This window comes from Takifugu rubripes, chromosome 13 (assembly GCF_901000725.2).
Source record: "Takifugu rubripes chromosome 13, fTakRub1.2, whole genome shotgun sequence".
NCBI lineage: Eukaryota > Metazoa > Chordata > Actinopteri > Tetraodontiformes > Tetraodontidae > Takifugu > Takifugu rubripes.
In genome coordinates this window covers 16,282,955-16,301,244 of record NC_042297.1, presented here as the reverse complement: position 1 = coordinate 16,301,244, position 18,290 = coordinate 16,282,955, and the positions used below count along the sequence as shown (strand labels likewise).

General features: G+C 41.4%; 2 protein-coding genes across 13 annotated transcripts in view; one reads left to right on the top strand and one right to left on the bottom strand.

Annotated features, from left to right (window-relative positions):
* LOC101075165 (protein diaphanous homolog 3) overlaps nt 1-7,609 on the bottom strand; it is a 102,969-nt gene extending 95,360 nt beyond the window's left edge. For 7 of the 11 annotated variants that reach the window (XM_029846052.1, XM_029846051.1, XM_029846050.1 and 4 more), the window contains exons 1-5: nt 7,033-7,600; nt 5,062-5,094; nt 4,497-4,679; nt 4,165-4,269; nt 1,748-1,878 (exon numbers count right to left, since the gene is read on the bottom strand). In XM_029846052.1, coding sequence (XP_029701912.1) covers nt 1,748-1,878; nt 4,165-4,269; nt 4,497-4,679; nt 5,062-5,094; nt 7,033-7,152 — 572 coding nt within the window. In that variant the 5' untranslated portion in view covers nt 7,153-7,600. Of the gene's footprint in view, nt 1-1,747; nt 1,879-4,164; nt 4,270-4,496; nt 4,680-5,061; nt 5,095-7,032 lie in introns of all 11 variants that reach the window. The other 4 variants (XM_029846048.1, XM_011610092.2, XM_029846047.1 and 1 more) reach the window with 3 other exon arrangements.
* Nucleotides 7,610-8,497: 888 nt separating this feature from the next.
* tdrd3 (tudor domain containing 3) lies at nt 8,498-16,880 on the top strand. Of its 2 annotated transcripts, none has more exons than XM_011610089.2 (14): nt 8,498-8,698; nt 9,269-9,353; nt 9,686-9,751; nt 10,014-10,174; nt 11,044-11,185; nt 11,315-11,386; nt 12,782-12,931; nt 13,051-13,212; nt 13,365-13,542; nt 14,795-14,920; nt 15,026-15,942; nt 16,162-16,287; nt 16,378-16,508; nt 16,623-16,880. In XM_011610089.2, the coding sequence occupies exons 1-13, from the start codon at nt 8,661-8,663 to the stop codon at nt 16,495-16,497; spliced, it is 2,343 nt and encodes a 780-aa protein (XP_011608391.1). In that variant the 5' UTR covers nt 8,498-8,660; the 3' UTR covers nt 16,498-16,508; nt 16,623-16,880. The 2 variants fall into 2 exon arrangements, with proteins under 2 accessions (XP_011608391.1, XP_003969937.1); XM_003969888.3 differs by having other exon boundaries at nt 8,499-8,698; nt 16,381-16,508.
* Nucleotides 16,881-18,290: the final 1,410 nt, after the last annotated feature.

Here is an 18,290-nt window from a genome sequence, read left to right as displayed (position 1 = left end):
AGAGCGGAAGCATTTAGGAACAACAGTGACTCAGCCACAAAGCAGAAGACCAGCTAAAATCACAGAGCGGGTTAAACGGGGTGCACTGGGAGTTTTATGGAAAGGTTTTCCACGGTCAAGCCTTACATCGTACATCACCGCGTCCCCCGAAAAGCGTTGGACAGAGTGGTGTAACGCACATCATCACTGAACAGTTAAGTATTGGACTACTACTACCTGCCAGACCTCAGCATGACAATTGAGGACCTTGGTGGGGGAACAATTCTACAGGGCTACTTTTCAGGGTTTGGTCTAGGGCCCTTATCTCTTGTGAAGGGCAATGCTAATGCTTTGTAGTCATGTAGTCAAAGTCATGTTTCCACATGACTTTGGTTTGATGAGTTTTCGGTGGAAGAACTTGACTGCCCAGCATACAAAGACCTGACTTTAATCCCGTTGAGCACCTTGGGATGAACTGGAACAGAAATTAAGAGTCAGGCCTTCTCATCCATCATCATCAGAGGCACTGACCTCATAGATGCTCTACTGAATAAATGGGCAGGAATTCCTATAGAAACACTGCAAAACCTCATTGAAAGTCTTCATATTAAAGTATATATTTCTGAAAACTTAAACAGATATCCAAATATATTTGTCTAGATAGTGTACAAACATGCAATTGCACAGATCTTTATCACAACAACGTGCATGTCAAAATTAAAAAGCAGTAAATATTGATGTCAAATCTACTTTAAGACAGGCCTCTGGAAGTCTCTGTAAAGTTATGTGCAAAATCCTGTATGAAATATTCAACATGTATGTCAGTCCCTCCAGGACATTGCAATGTGGATACAACTATTTACTCAAATACAGCCAATCCCTGAGAATGTTGCCCAGCCTTGCAATTTTGTCCAATCTCCACATCTTTTCTGCAGTTTCCACTCATCACCTACGTCACACCTGTCGCTCACTGGTGCGACGGTGACTTTTTGTAAACAGCGTGAAAGATGAAAATGCTAGAAGACGGTTGCATCTGCCAGCAGTTTTGGGCAATATTTTACATGCGCCTGTGTACACGCGCATTGCATGTGTAACTTTTGTTTTAAGAATGGATTTTTGCAAGTACTTTGTGTTTTGTGGGTTTTTTTTGTAGTTTGTGACATTAAAATGACATGAATGAACACTACAAAAATAAGTTATAATTGTCAAAATGTTGAGCCTCTTTATTTACATTGCACCTGTAAAGTATTGACATTTTGTGAAATCGTTTGCTCCGTAGAATCCCAAATTTCACTGCAATTTTTTTGAAACACCTGCTGCCACACTAGGCATTTTAAGTAACAAGAGTCACTATAATCCTAAAGGGGACTCCACTTTGCAATGTCCTTTAACAGAAGTAGAAATTGCAATCATGGACACGTGTGCACCATGACCACCTGCACTGTTTCCTGTGAAAGCAGTCTGTTTGGCATTTGGAGTTCAGTTTTGGGAAATGCACTCTGTTACAGACCCATCCAAGGACAGACAGACAGACAGATTCATGAAAGGTTCCTTTCCTGTTTTGTAGCAAAAGTACTTTCTGAGGTTATAAGACATGTTATAAGTCATGTTCAAGTCCTCACCAGTATGTTCAGTTGGGTATGAGGTTCAAACATAGTGCTTTGGACTAAAATCAGACATTGGCTAATGGTTGTAAATATCACATAAAAGGTAAAGATGCTGTGTAACACTGGACTGTTTCAAACTGTTTCTATTGTCTGTATTGTACCTGACAGGGTTGCTGGTAAGTGATACTCTCAATGAATCGAGACAGGCAAACAGGCGTTCATCCATCACCCCTGACTTCAGCTCTCCCAGGAACTCTTGGGGAGATATCTGATGACTGCTTCTCAGGCTACCCTGAGGAGAAAAGATAAAGAGAACCTTACATGCAACAGTATGAAAGAGGTAAAAATAAAACATAATGATCATCCTATTGTCCTGGGATGTTCTGTTATTTGATATGTGCGCCACCTTCCACTGGACTTTCCTATCAGTTTCCCCCCATGCATCACCCATCCACAGCCCCATATGACAAATCAATGTTCCTTGTGTTGAGATCAGATGATAGAGTGATGAATCACAGTCTCCACTGACACAAACATCGTTGTAGGCTCTACCAAGTACCATCTCTTGCATTGTCAAGAAAAAATAAAAGAGCAGGAGAAATTTTTCCCAAGTTTCAGCCACTTGTCGGCACAGCAGCCCATGAAGGACCTATTGTGTTTTTGTCCTTTCCTCCTGTCTGGTTTTCAAATGGCTCCACCATCCCAGCCAGACACAGTGAAAGCCATTGTCTCAGTTATTTATTTCAAAGGATTACCGAAGTTCGGGAAACTTGACTACTGATTATAAAGGTATATTAGTATTATCTGAAGTGATGCAGTAAATCAATGAGCAGCAGGGGGTATTCATGCTCTACTAAATGTAAAACTGATGATTTTCTGCACTCAGCTGGCACCTGCAGATCTTTGACAACCGTTCTTATATAAAACATAACAACACAAGTGTGATATTCCCAATGGTCAGTGTGGCTTTTGCCGCTGTAATGTAAACTTCTTGCATGACTCCAATTTGGTTAAAGTTGAATCCCAGTACCTGGGAGGTGAGATGAAAATACACAATAAAAGGAATTTGTTTGAGCTGTCGTGAAGTCATGTGTCCCGAGCGTAAAGCGTTGGATTGCATATACTGTATAGATGCATGTTAGAGCCTGGGAAAAAAGAACATATTAGACTCGAAGTTTGCGGCTTATTGTATGTTGCTTTGATGCCAGATTTCCATGTGTTTTTTGAAGATTACTTTTATTAAACCTTCTGTTCATTTTGAATTCACCAAACAACACACTTTATGAACCCTGCACGTCAACTAATCAGATTATGTGTCGCTTTCTAACTCTGCTATAAGGATACTCAGTGGATTATGGCCTTCCCTAAAAGCATTCTGTGGTTAAAGATAAGAAATTAATAAAAATGTCCCTTTATGACCTGGGAGAGAAACTGTAAACCTCAGAAGTGCATTGCTCTGACACAGAATCATCATACTGTATATTGCTGCTTTGAAAGCTGACAGCATGTTGCTAAGACACTGGAGGACCATTAAACATTGACTGAGAACTGTTGCATATAAAATCTCAATGTAACTAAGTTCAAAACAGCATCTAATCATTTTGTGACAGGGTAGGATCCAGGAAGAGGCACAACACACCTTCACATGTGTGCAAAGTCGTCACTTTTTTTCATAGTCAGTTAACATCAGCACCATTCAACCAATAAAAATATTGGATGTTACAAGAGTGACTTTTAAAAGGTCAAATTAGAGCCTTTGCAAATGCTGAATAGATCCACTTGAGATTGCATTGGCTTATAATCAAATTTATCAAGCTACTGATGCTAAACAGCCAAATTTAAATTCAATCATAGACATGTTACTTAAGAAATTAAGTCAAGCTAATGATTTCTTTAAAAAAATGTGACATTTCAAGCCATTCATGAGCTAAAGTACCGTGATAAAAAAGTAGCACAAAAATTAATCTACCGGTACTGTATTTTATTTTTTAATCAGTTTAAATGAATCACAGTAGCAAAGTTCTTTTTTTTCCTGACTGAGTTTTTTAAGAATATTCAAATGAAAATGAAGTGGATCAATATGATCAATCCTCAGCCAGTTTCAGCCTTTTCTGTTTCGTTGCTACGATGGTCAACATGTAGTGGTCAACAAGGTGGTAATGGTCAACAATGGTCAACAACCTTTTCCCACCAGGATCAATGAGTGAGCCCCTCTGGTGGGTTCAGTAATTAATAATGGATGTTTGTGGAAATTATTTGCAGCTACTGTATCTGGCAGCTTATGCAATGCCGTAGTGTACGTTCATACATATGTCAGTATTTGCCAACTGATTCATTCAGTTTATCTCTGGACATGACAAGAGAATGCAGAGGAGGAAATTCATATGGAATATGGGGAATAATCACAGCCATCTTCACCAACAGTTCATTCTGAGTAGGTGCATATCAGACCACAGGTTATGGGTGCCAAGGTATTTGGACTGGATGCAGAGGAATAACTTGGCCATGTTAAAAATATATTAATATGGAAACATGTGAGACAATAAAAGTGAAAACCTTCCTGAGATGAAAAACTTACAGCTTTAGAGGCAGTGAAAATATACTGGGTAACCATTTCTCTCTTTGTGCTGAGGTCCTTGTCTCTCAAAGGGGTCTTTTTTTCTTCATTCAAGTTCATGTCCTCCTAAAAAACAGAAAGAAGATGAATTCTGCCTGAATTTTAAACAAGTGCTTCCTATTTTTTTCCCTAGACATTTACGATGCGTAGATATCGCACAACAGATCCATTTTCATGTCAATATCTATTTCACTTTAATTCTGACAGCCATTTTAGTGCAGAACAGATGTTATTTATTAACCAAAGGTGGATATTTAACTCTATATAGTATATAACATATACATGATAAATACCATCATCTTTTCAAAAAGGGCCAGTATCTCCTTTTCTGAGGTGATCTTTGAAGAAAGCTCCTCAAATGGATTCGTGGTGGATGATGAATTGATGGACCAATCACTGGCACTATGTTTAAAGTGAGATACGGGGGCGCGCTCCTTCTTACTACCAGGAATGCGAATACTGGCAAATCGGTCCAGCTGCAGAGAGAACAGAAAAAGGCACATGAGAGGGTGAGTAAACAACAAAGATATACGCTGACTGATCGGCGAGGGCTCATAAGCATCTAAAATGCAGAGGCGTCTACTGATGTTAAAACGCACGAACTCGTAGTGTTAAAGGTGTGAACAAAGTACAGACATAGAAGACCAAAATAATATTAAAGAAAACGCAGTGCATCAGGATGTCTATTGTCTAATAAAGAGAGAAGAGCAGACTTGTGATGAAAGCTAAATCCAAGGTCAGTCAAGGTTAGATAAAGAATGCACTGTTGAAGCATTTCTGACTACAATCGTCTGGGTTTAGTCCATTTAGTTGTAGAAAACAAAGAAAAGGAGAGTGATTATATTCTGGAAGTCTTACCACGTCATCAGTGATGTTTTTAAAAGGTAAATGCTACAGATGGGGGACAGAAAAATTCAAGGTGGATCAAACAGTAGATGAAACAAAACGATGAACTAGAAGCATGTGTTGCTTCCCTGCATTTGGTGTAAATGCTACACAATTGTGACAGCTAGACGTGATGGGATTGTCATTCTCAACAGTGTTGTCATTATTCATAAAAGAAAACTCAACAAGAAAAATAGGCTCCTATGTTTCTTGGCTACACTATCCTTCAGGAGCATAGACAGCAGACCAAAAATCCAAGCAGAAACCACAGTCACATTGCTTATTAACTGCTTCTTGCCATGGTTACATGTCTTTTTTTGAGTCTACCTAATGCACCAGTTGTGTCTACGTGCACACTTTTTAATATGTAAAAAAGAAAAACAGAAGACAAGCAGGCAAATGGTAGATAAATCTGAAACCAAATTGGGCAACTGGTTTAGCATAAGGGTAGGGTTGTTTTTTTCTTTAATGGATTCAACAGGATGCCATCCTAACTGTAATTTGTAATTGTCACTGAATTCATTTTATTTCTGCTATCACTCGTCACTTAATTAGAATGGGATAACATCTTTTTTCAATTAACTGAGACAGGTAGCTCATCACTCGCAGAGAACACACTGGTATATACAAGCTGGCAGGGACATGGCTCAATGGATAAAGTAAAAGTGCCTTATTGAGAAATTAAGGACACATAAAAATGAGTACTTTAATCCAATATTAAAACCTTTTTAAGCAAACAATTCAATTAATTTGGATGTAACACCATTCTGTTGTTGCCGGAGCTTAGAAGACCCAAAAATTAAAAATGTATTTCACTGTCTTTTATTTCTTTAATGATATAATAGTTTGTGTGCGCAGTCCTCACATATAAAGCATCATTTAACCTAAACAGCCCTCTCCACCACATTTTTGTGGTGCTGCAGTGCCACCTACAGACATAAGGACAGAAGTATACAATACTGTATAGTGTATACTAATAGGGTAACACTTTTCTTCAGGAGTTTTTAATAATACTTTCTAAAGGTTTTCATCATGTTATACAAGTTCTTGGCAGATCTGAAAGAGGCACATTAAAGGTGTGAGGAAACACTGTGCCTTCACAGTTCGGTGCACATCTTTAAGTGGAAATGTGTTACTTGGTATTCGTTGATTCTGTTCAAATTAACAAGAGAAGCTGTGGGATAACAGTGCTGTTAAGAAAAGGGGATAAAGGCAACACCTGGAAACCCTGGAAAACGATATATACACTATACCATTTTAGGCATAAAGACCATGGCTGAAGTTCATTACTTTGAAGAATCTTTCACTGTACTACTGCTGATGTAGCCAAAACGAGGTCAGCCGCAGGTTGGGCACAGGATTCCGCATAAGGCAGGTCCATTAATGTGTGGTTACTGGTTACTAAACACCTGACTGTTTGAAATTGAGATCACTAATTAAAAAGAAGACTCCATAGGCAGTATGTAGTGCATGGAGATGAGACCAACTTTGAACTCTTTCTCCACAAAGGGAACCTGAAGGTAAGACTACAGCAGACACAATGGTGGTAGGTCTGTAGCACAGTAGTAGGAAGCACATGGATTAGTCTAAACCCTCTGCTAATTTTAACTTTTCCTTCCATCATAACGTCAACTAACAGCCAAGGTCACCACTGTGCACAAAACACTGTATTTCAACGCAGACGAGCATCTAACACCACATTTACCATGCTTGTACATTTTCTTTTATATATATATATATATTGTTTTCTTGTAAGGAGTGACGTCATTTGAGAACACGGCAACATCGCCTTTCACGGTCAGTTTTAACACATAAAAATGCACAAATCTTCCAAATGCATTCATCTGCAATGACTTCTATTCGTGTCAATGTGGACAAAATAATCTCACCGAATTAACTACGTTGCATAGAGAGGGTGAGATTGAACATTTCTGCCAGACTTACAAACTTTGGTTTACGTTCCCCGTCTTCGTAATACGATGAGCTCTGGTTTGAAGACTTCTTCTTATGGGCTTTGTTATCTCGCCCGGCGATGGAATCAAAACGCTGACCGTAGCCATCCATGTTGTTGACCCGCTGTTTTCTGCACAAGCTGACACAGACGGGTGTTGACGCTCGATGTTACGACGGAATTTATGACAAACTGAACGACAGTCGTGGACTCGTCTATGTTCGCATCATCATTTGCCCTCGAAATGGCATGATAAATAAAGCTGGCGAACGCCGACAGGTGTAAATTAGCTGTCAATTTCACCTTGCGCGATTTATATGATTAGCAAGGAAGCTATACTACCATTCACTGGTGGATTTACTTAGCTCTAATCCAATTTGTCGACTGTCGCGTAGTTTCCGCTGACAGAATCAATAAAGTTGTAACGGAGCAGTTCACGTCCCCGATGTGTTTATTCCAGGAGCGAATAGAAAACAATGTAAATAATACACGTAGAAGGTTATACGTTACTTGGAAGTGTTTCTTTAAGATTTGACAGACCCGCGCAATGGGCTTGACAGTTCCGCGTGTTTAATTGAGCCAATAGGATGCGAGCTACAGCGGAAGCTCCACTACTATTGGCTGAACGCCCTCTGTTTACGATTGCAAAGGCTCCCTATTGGCTGAGGAGGCTGTCAGTTTATTTTAAGGCCATTCCACCCGCCTCTAACGTTAACTTTGGAAGTTAAAGTGAGCATTGCGCAATACCAAATGTTATTTGAGGAAATGTTCAACACAAACAAAAAAATAACGCAATCTAATCGTCTAATTAAAACATTCTAAGATTTTGCAGTGAATAAGATATAGCTTTAGAGGTGAGTGTCTTATGAAAAGGATTTAACATTTTAAAGGAAAATAATTCAAGGACAAGTTATAGGAAAATAACGTTCAATAGCAATTGCAGGAATGCAAGACCAGGCTGAGACTTAGAGTGTGTTTTATTTTCAGAATTTTAATCAATAAATGAATCATGGGGGACTTAAATCGCAGGTTTGTAATCATAACAATAAAAAGTCAACGACCATCAATGTTCTGTCCTGAATATTTTAAGAGGATACATACTACCACCTGGTGGTTAGGGTTAGAAAAAGCATCGCTGTTTCGATTTGAACTAGTGTTTATTTCACTATAAACCACTGTCTCTTTAACTACAATTTCATAGCAACGTCACTGTTATGTAAATATGACGATTATGTAAAATCATTATCCTTCAGTTAAAAAGAATTGTCAGATTTTTTTTTTTTCATTTTATATTGCTTCTATAATTTACGTTTTGTACAGGAGAAGGATGTTTTGAGTATGTTTTTTACATATATTTAATTTCCTATCGGTCAATTGTCTGTTTGAAACTCCAGTTTAAATTCAATTTTAAAACCGCCATACTGAATTCCCATGACAGATTTAATTTTGAAAGCTCTTTTGACCATCGTAGGACGCCGTACACCGGATGTTACGTACGCTCAGCACTTTCGTTAGCTAGTTTATCATTGTGGCGAAGAGAATGTAATGCTTTACGGATTAAGATTAAAATTATTTGACTGCGCTCACGTTCTGTCACGGTACTTGAAGATTTGGTCCGAAAATGGCCGATTTGGCATCTTCTCTGGAAAAAGAGGGCTGGTAGGTAACATTGTAGCAGACGATAGTGAGCTACCAGCTAACTAGCTCACCGTTGTGCCAGTTTGGTGTTCACTCACAACACGTACCAATATCATTATTGTTATTATTCTTAGTCTTATGACTGAATCACATTTAACCTTGTTATCGATTTTCTAATTTCGGAATGGCGACTCAGACCTTGTCTGCTGAGGATTCTGCTAGTGTGCGTTACAGTGTTGACGTTAATGGTTTGTACAGGTTGTGTAAAGACAGGTGATATGCAATAATATGGCGCCTTACTCTGTAAAGAAGAAAATAAACGAACCACGTTTTATAGAAATCCTCTATCAAGCTTCACTAAAGCACATAGAACTCACTGGGCTGTCTTTTTAATCTCCTGAATAGACCATATTGATTTGTATTATCGAAGTATATTCTCAAAAACGGCTATATTTAACTTTTAGGATTGTATATATGTATATGAGAGATTGTTAGAGCACTATAACGAGCGTGTTGTCCTTAGAAATTGTGATATTGCTGAAAAAACCTCACCGAACATCATGGTCAACTTCCTTGAATGTCATCTTGCAGGTACCTCACTGAAGAAGGTATAGCAGAACTGAAAGGATCCAATGAGAAAATAACAACTAATGAAATCATTCGTATTGTTCTTGATGTAAGTTCACATTTGTTTTGAATGTCTGGATTTGTACAGCACTTTAGTGACGAGTCTTTCAGTCAATGATTGAAATTCAATGCGAAGTATATAGATAATGTGTTAAGGTTCTTAGACAGATTAGGGGTGATTGCTTCAGTCTTCAATTAGTAGCAAGTAATAAATTACAAATTAATGCTAGACTATTCTGTTGGTATTACACAAATGTTTTCATGTTAGAGTAGAAAGGCATTGGTCCTGTTTTTGCAGATTTGTAATTCAAGATGAATCTACCATACAATGGATGTAGAATGAATGGATGTCTACAATGATTTTGCCATTTTCTTTTGTAGAGTGATCTTAGACCTATTGGAAGAAAATTCCTACCATCGGATATCAACAGTGGGAAGACTGAGGAGGTAAGCCTTGATAATAAAGCACGTGGTTAAAAACGCTTTGGTAGTTAATCAAGTCTGTGTAGTGAAATGCAGTTCTCAGAGTCGCCACTAGGTGGCACTGATACACCAACAAATAACGCTCCCAGAGAAGACACTGTGCTCTGTGAAGTTAGACCATTAAAAAAAGTTTGATTTTAAATACCTGCCTGTCTTGCGTACTGCTTTACAGCCTACAGATTTATAAATTAAGTTATATAAATTTAACTCTTTTACACTTCGCTAGTTGGAAGGTCCATGTGTACTACAGCTGCAAAAGGTGAGAAACATCTCGGCTTCTAAAGACCACGAGGAGTCCCAGGGTGCACCACGAATGCTCCGGCTGCAAATGACAGATGGGCATACCATCTGCGTTGGATTAGAGTACAAACCCCTGTCTAAGATCAGGTAGAAATAAGGCTGCTTATGCTTTCACTGTATGGATGTGTCCATATTTTATTATGTATTCATGGAATGCCTGTTTAAAAAACTCAACATGACGACACTCTACAATGGGATGTTAGCAGTCTCACCTTACAAAATGCTTCAGGGTTTGTTTTTTTGTTGTTTTATTTACAGTTTCTACATCCAGGCAGCTCTCTAAAAATTACCAGGCTTAATTACATTTCTATCCCAGCAACAGTGGCCCTGGTGACTGCTGCCATGGCGACTAGCTAGTCTGTACAGGTGGAGTGGCTAGAATGTGGGCTTTTACTTCCTGATGGGCAGAGAACAGAACAAACCCCTCTTTATGAGGAAGACGAATGCACTGGCATATCAGCGGCAACATGGTGTGGATCACAGCCGTGTCTACAAGTGTGCACAGACATGATAGCAGAGAACTCTCACCGTATATTTATTTTTTACAATTTGGTGATTGAAAGAAAAGAGGCCAGACTTCCATTTGTGCTTCAACCACTATTTGGGCAGCAGCGTCTGTCCCAGAGTTTTGGAGCAAAATCTCTCACTGTTGCTTTGGTGTTCGGCATCAGTAGCTGGAAATCCCTCTAAGCTTTCTTAATGAGAGGGCCAGAGGCCTTATCAAGCCTGATGAGATAGAGGGGCTTTCAGTTTATAGTGAGGGTGGGTGAGCAGCTGGGATTGTTAATAGTCCCGCTCAGTCTCATCACCCCTGCCATGCATGGCTCTGCGTCATTTAGAAAGTGATGTTGGAAAAGTGGAGCTGCCTCAAATGCTGCCATGTGTTACGCAGTGTATTCAGATTTCATAAGATATGTTATCCATACAGTTGTCTTTCTCTTGCATGTGCATTTCAGCCTTAACACCCCACCAGGAACAAAAATAAAGCTGCTTGGTACAGTCCAGGTTAAAAATGGCTTTGTGTTGCTCGATGACTCAAACATCTCCGTCCTTGGAGGAGAAGTTGAACACATGGTGGAGAAATGGGAACTTCAAAGGGTGAGGGATTAGTTTATAATGCACCTGTAGCTGCCTTTACTGAATAAAAGCATCAACATAATTGCTTATTATTTAAAATCTACATTTAATCAACATTTTTGATATGATCATTTCTCATGAAACTTCCAGAGTCTGGCCAAACACAGCAGGAGTAACATTGGAGCTGAGGGTGGGCCACCTCCCTTTTTGCCATTTGGTCAGGTGAGAACAGTAATCCTTTGTGTGCTTGTCAATAGAAGCCCCAAACACCAGACACAACAAAAGGGTAAAGTCATATACCACAAAATCTGTCTCTGCCGACTGGAATAACTTTCCTCTGGGGCTCTTTACTGTGCTCCCCCACTGTTTTCTCTGGGACATAAAAGGCCTAAAGGTGAAAAATGTTTCCCTCCAGAAACTGCATTTGTCAATTTGATTGACCAGGCTTTAAAAAAAAAAATCAATATAAAAATGTGTAGTTTTTAAAAAAAAAAAAAAAAAAAAAAATCCTCTGGAACCTTCCAAAGCAACTCGCCGTAGCCCCTAATAGACGGGAGCAGAGGTGTCTTTTCACATCTGTCCTTCTCAATAGATGCGTTTTTCAATTATTTCCTTTCTGTTTGATGTTTGCTCTCACATCACTGACTGAATTCAGCAGTTCGCGGTCATACCGATTTGAGTCCCGCTCCATGACCATGTGAACAGACGCTCCGAGGTCTCCCAGCCGTAGCCTCTGGACACGCTGTAGCCTATCGGTTAGCTCGACCTGCCGAGCAAGGTCAGAGAAGACAGACACCCGCTTCGAGGGGAAACACTTCTTCTGATTGATGCAGTTACCTACATGGCGTACAGCTGCTCTGCCTGTGATTATTCTAATCTCTCAAAATGACAGATGGCATCGAGCTTTTCCATCATTGTCAAATTCAGTCACTACAGGATGGGTGTTATTGATGCACACTCTGCTGCTACCCCCCCAAAGCATGAATTTACTCCGTTTACCATCATTATTCCAACAAATGTTCTAAGCCGAGGACAGGGATTCGTTTTTTGGTTCTGCCTAAAAACGGACCTAGAGCTGCACAGGTGGTGTTTTTGAGACATTTCCTTAAGAACATTTAAAAAAAATCCCACTTTACTGTTTCCCCTTTCCATCATCCCACTGAAGAACAATGCGCTCAAGTCAGATCACAAAATCCATTTAATTAGTATTCCCGCTCTCTCTGGTAATCGAGACCTTTTTGCCGAGCGTTCCCGTCTGATGTGTGGAGGCACGGTTGCGTGCGATAATTATTAAACAGCCTAATGTTACTGCATGTAATTAAATGAAAGGAATTCTGACATTGCTATGGGAATGGAAGTCTGCTGTGGCCTGAGTGGTGCTCTTAGATGTTTCCGGAGATTTATTAAACCGGTTTCCCTAATAGGGTCAATCGGAACGGATTTTGTTGATGACTTATCAGCGCTTCTGCTTGTCCACTTTAAGCTCTATGCGTAGCCTTTTACTTGTGATTTAATTTAAAGCGATGATGTCATTGTGGACGCTGATGTCTGGTGGATGTATACATGACCAAGGGGGATGGCTGAAAATATGTATATATATTCCCCCTCTCAATTTAGAAGTGCGGGAGGAATGATGAAGTAGACAGCAGATCCCTGGACCAGAGAAAGACTCTTCAATCTCAGGTCGTAGCCAAAAGTTCCGAGGAGAATAAGGAGTTTGAGAAGCAGCGCACAGCAGCCATTGCCGAGGTGGCCAAGACAAAAGAGGTAAAGGTCATTAGTTGCCATCTTGCTTTTGCTGTAACAAGACAAATAGTTGTTGAGTGTCTCGTCATGAGAAACGTCGTCATCTGTATCCAACACCTCTTTATCCGTGAACACGTTAGGGTCCTCGTACATTTGGTGGCGGAGGAAACGCAGGTGGGAACTTGTCTGGCGCCTCTTCATCTTCCAGGAACCGTGACTCACATCAGCAAAGGAGGCGAGAAGACAGAACGGAGAGAACCGAACGGACTGAAAGCAGACAAGATGGAAACTATCGAGAACTGGTGAGAAGATCAATTTTGGCTTTTGTCCTATTTTAATGAAAATAGATATCATTATATACGTGGGTCATAAGAGTCACTATTTTGTAAATGAGTACTAAAGTTTAAATTTGCTTTAATCTATGTTGTGGCTGGGGGGGCGGTTTTTCATGAAGGTGGATGAACGTGCTCTGAGAGACATCATGGAGATGGGCTTCAACAGGGAGGCAGCCCGCCAGGCTCTGATGGATAATAACAACAATCTTGAAGTGGCATTAAACAGCCTGCTGACATCGTCCTGTGGTAGCAGACCTGGCCCAGTGGTAGCTGAATTGAACAAGCCTCAGTCCAGAGGTTCATAAACACACACGCCCACACACATCGCTGCTTTCACCAAGAAAAACAGATCTCTTAAATGCTTTGTGTTTGTAAAACTGGGGGAGGGATGCGAACGCCCTATACATGCATCGAAAATCACCCAGAGCCTATTTAAATGTCCGCAGTGTTTTTATTTGTTTTAGTGCAGTTACGACAAATTGCATTCGCACTTTCCCGCCCGCTGTTTTTCTCGGCACACCTTGAAGCTTCAGATCGATGAGGGTCTTTACCAGCAGTTATTGTTTTGAATTTGTATTAGTGCCTGCAGCAACTTGAAATGTCTTCTATCACGCCGAACTACCTTCGGCTCCTTTGTAAAAGTGTTTTTTAGTCAACGTGACTCATTGCATCTGTGAGCAGAGACCGCTAGTTTTGCTCAGTATGCGGATGATGCTGAATCAGCTATGGTCAATAACTTCTTTGGGTTTCTTTGTGGTCGTTAAGTGGACAAGAGTGCTAATACAAGAAAAGAAAACCTTGAAAAATGTTGCACTGGCAAAGATATCCAGACCTTTTTTTAGTTCTACTGTTGATCCGATACTTTTTAACAGTATCGGATCAGATCTGACTGGGGAGGAAACACGGCCAATACTCTCTCTAAACAGACAGTTGCGCACGCAGGATGGCATCAAGCAGAGGTTTGTCAAGCGACGCTAGATCGAAAACTTACTTTAAAAAACAAAACACCTTAACGCATAGAAACCAGTTTGAACATTTAACGTTAGATTTGATCCCACTTCCTGGGTTTTTGAATTAAAATGTATCGAGGAACAGCTTGGATGAGGGCTTATTTTAATGTAATTTATCTTTGAAACATGGCTATCTTGGTATAACTTTAATTTAGGCCTACTTAAAGTAAGCACTTGTGCAATTGTGTATCGGCAGATTGTATCAGATCAGCATCAGAAGGACGGTGTTTTATTTAGTATCGGATCGGGAGCAAAAACTAGATTAGGACAACGCGATTTAGCAGCCATTAGAGCTTTAGACACCAGGATTTGGGGATGTCCTACCATTATTCGTCAACCTGACAAAGCTTTGTCAGGTCATAAGGGGACCATCGGTGGACAGACGTTGGACTGGGTTCAAGGCAGGGTTCTGGACGGGCTACTACATAGAGTTGGACATCCACAGAGTTGCTTTGGCCGTGAGCTTAAGGGTCAATGTCCTGTCTGTACAAAAAGGTAATATTTGCTTATAATTCTATAATATGTGTGGGTTTTTCCAGCTAGAGGAAAGGGGAGGGGCAGGACCAGAAATGAAGATGAGGAGAATGGTGCAGGAGGAAGACCCTCTGGACCGAGCACTCTGTTTGACTTTTTAGAGTCTAAGATGGGAGTATTATCAATTCAGGGTGGGTAAACTCTTTTGATTTTATTCTAAATTGCCTCGGCGTGTCTCACAGGACCATAACTTATGCACTTTTTCTAATTATCTTTTTTATGATTGGCATTTTCAGACCCCAAGAGTCAAGGACCTCAAAGGCCTCATGACAGTAAAGCTAATTTCTCCAACTCTGACCATTACCCCAAAGATACGCCTCAGCCCAGGTCTGCACATGGTGATCACAGGCAACAGAGGAACGACAGACCCCCTCGCTTCTATAGGGATGCGGATTTTCCCAAACCTGGCCAAGAGCCCCTCTTTAACTGCACAGCGTCCACAGTTTCGGCTCAGGGTCAGCATGGGAAAGGTCAGGAGCGATGGTCCCGAGGAACCTCAGACAGACATCAGAATGACAGAAGAGAGGTTTTAGATGGACAGAGTTTCCCCTCATCCGCCACCACATTTACACGTTCCAAAGACCCTCAGCAGCAAACAGAATTTAGCGGACCGCATCATCAACGGCCCCGAAACGGAGATGGCGGGACTGTGACTGGACCAGCTCACAGGAAGGGGGTGAAAGATGGTGCCCCTGCTTCTAAAATGACCAATTGCACAGGCACAGAGCCTGATGGGAAAGGAGGCAATAAACGTCCAGACAGGACCGAAGAGCGGAACAGCAGCAGGAGGAAATACGACCGTCAAAATTCAGACAACCCCGATCGACACAGAGATGGCGGCGCACCGAATGCTAGCTTTCGGGGAGGGGGCGCGTTCCAGGAGGCTGGGTTTCCACAAGATAATCGAATCCCACCGACAGTCCATGCTCATTTACAAAATGGTGATATGGAACACAAGAGAACCGGGCCAATCAAACCACCGTGTGCCCCAATCAGAGAGCCAGCCCCCAGGAAAAACCCTTCAAATAACCCAGGTTCCAAAAGAAGGCCAGGACCAGGAAAAGGTCCCAGAGGGCCAGACAGGGGCCATTATGGAGAACACTCTTGGAAACCCGGAGACCAGTGTCTGGCATTGTACTGGGAGGACAGCAAGGTATGTCCGTGTTCAACAGCTGACTGTTGATGCTTTAATTTCACCAACACACCACTGTGTTGGAGTATTGTTACACTACTACGATAATCAGATCTTCCTTATCTTGCGTTCTTGCAAAATTGGCTGTTCTTTAACTGAAAATAGATCGAGCATTTATGTGCCATTTATGTGTTTGCAGTCGTTTGGTTGTGTTAAAGTTACCTGTGTGTGTCTCTAAAGTTCTACCACGCCAGAATAGATGCCCTGCATCCGTCAGGCTCCACCGCTGTGGTTGTGTTTAGCGATTATGGAAACTGTGAAGAAGTCCTGCTACACAACATTAAACCTGTTACTGCTGACATGTTGGTAAGAAAGAAAATGCACTTGATATGATGACTTTCTTCTCATGTTGGGAAAAGTAAACAGCCTATCTGGTTGGCATGTTGCGTATAATGGCAGGAGGAAGAGGACGGGTATTACGACAGTCCACTGGAATTCCGCCGCGGAGGAGACGGACAGCCCCGGCGCACCCGGCCGACGCAGCAGTATTACCAGCCGCCGAGGGCCCGTGACTGATGCGTCTGCAGGTGAATGGGACTTTTTTTTTGTTTTTGTTTTTTTGAAATCCATCATTGTTTTCCTGGTGTTTTATTTTACAGGCTTTTAATTGTTTCTTTTTTCCCTCTCTCTCCATCCGCCAGTGCGTTTGTCCCTCTTCCCCCGGGGACGGACGTCCCGACTTTCTGCAACAATCCAGAGTGCTTCCTGAATTTTTATGTGTCCACGTTAGACTACAGAGAACTTTTCAAAGGGCTTGGACATCATGTAAAAATCCAAACACGTGCAGCTGTCAATTTTGTTAAGAACATATCTGCTGTATATGCTGTGAAGATTTATTAAATTGACTGAAAATAAACAGCCATGGTGCGATGTTGTGAGTCTGATGGCATCTTATAAGACCTGCCGTGTGTTTATTTTTGGACTTTCGCGTCTCCATTCTCCATTGTTAAGCGAAGACATTACAGCGAGCTCCTCAGGCTGTTTTGTCACGTTCGGTGAAACGGGTCCAAACAGAAAGACGATCCCTCCTTCCTGTAACAGAGACGGCTACACTGCAAAGAGATCAATTTGCACATTACAAAAGGGACACACAGATGCAAAACTGGCTTTTGATAAACCTGTGCCAAGCAAAAGCAGGTTTTTGCGCACCAAGAAATGTCTTCCTCGTCTCCAGTTTCAGCCCTACCAGCAACTGAGAGACAAAAGTCAGCAGACCAGGGTCCAAGCAGAGAGGTCATAGCTCGGTTCTGTGCCATTGATTGGAAGGATTTGCTCCATTTTCCAGCCGAGACGCCAAGAGACTGCAGATAAATAATTAACAGCCGGTAATATGGAAACCTCTCTGCTCGGTAGGAACTGAAAGTGCAGCTCTGGTCAGTGTTCTCGGGACCTGACCGTGACGAACCGCGCGGGCAGATTATCCAAAAGGGATTGGGTTCCAATCAGATTTTGGAAAACAAGCAATACTCCTCGTTGTGTATGCAAACATTGGCGGTGTGGATTAGGGGAGCAGAGTTTGCGGCTTCTGATCTGGCAAATGTAAAATTATTGGAGAAAATCCATCATGGGCCTGAGCAAACCAATATTAAAGGTGATGTTGCTGACCTTTTATTTCTTCAGTGGAAACTGAAAGACAAAATGCACATGTGAGCATTTATGTAACACCACGCTTGACTTGATATCCAACGGCGAGTCTAAATCCTCCCAGAAGCGTGCGTGTTTTGGTGTGACGCTATTCCAATTTAGCAATAATGTCTGTGCAGATGGGGCTGATGATGGGATTTTTACATGATGGCATCGCAATTACTGTGAGGGCAACTCCTTTTTTTTATTTGAACCGTCTTGGCGTGGTGTATTAGTAGTAGTAGTACTACGGCTGTTGGTGTCAGTGGATTATTTGAGAAAGGGAAGATTGGTTAGTGGTTCCAGCAAAACTCTTCATCAGATCACGCCGGCTTTGTTTTTCGCCCCCATTTTCCCCGTCCACCTCTGAAATACTGGAGAAATATGAGCTTTCAACAGAAGGTTGAATGTCAAACACCTGACCAATATATTCACTGTGTGACAGGCAGAACGGTTTCCCCTCTTGTCAGTTTAACTGGATGTCTTGAGGTTGTTGAGGTCTTGACACACCCATCGCAGCAAGAGAGGACCCCCTGCACCAACGTTTCCAGGTCCGAAGACTTTCCACCATGCTTTTATCCCCCTGAGTTGAGATTCTTTCCCACATTGGCATCCTTTTTTGTGCCGGGCCTTCGCCTCCCACCTGCCTCTCCTCGTATTGCCATTCACAGCTGCTGGCATTGTCC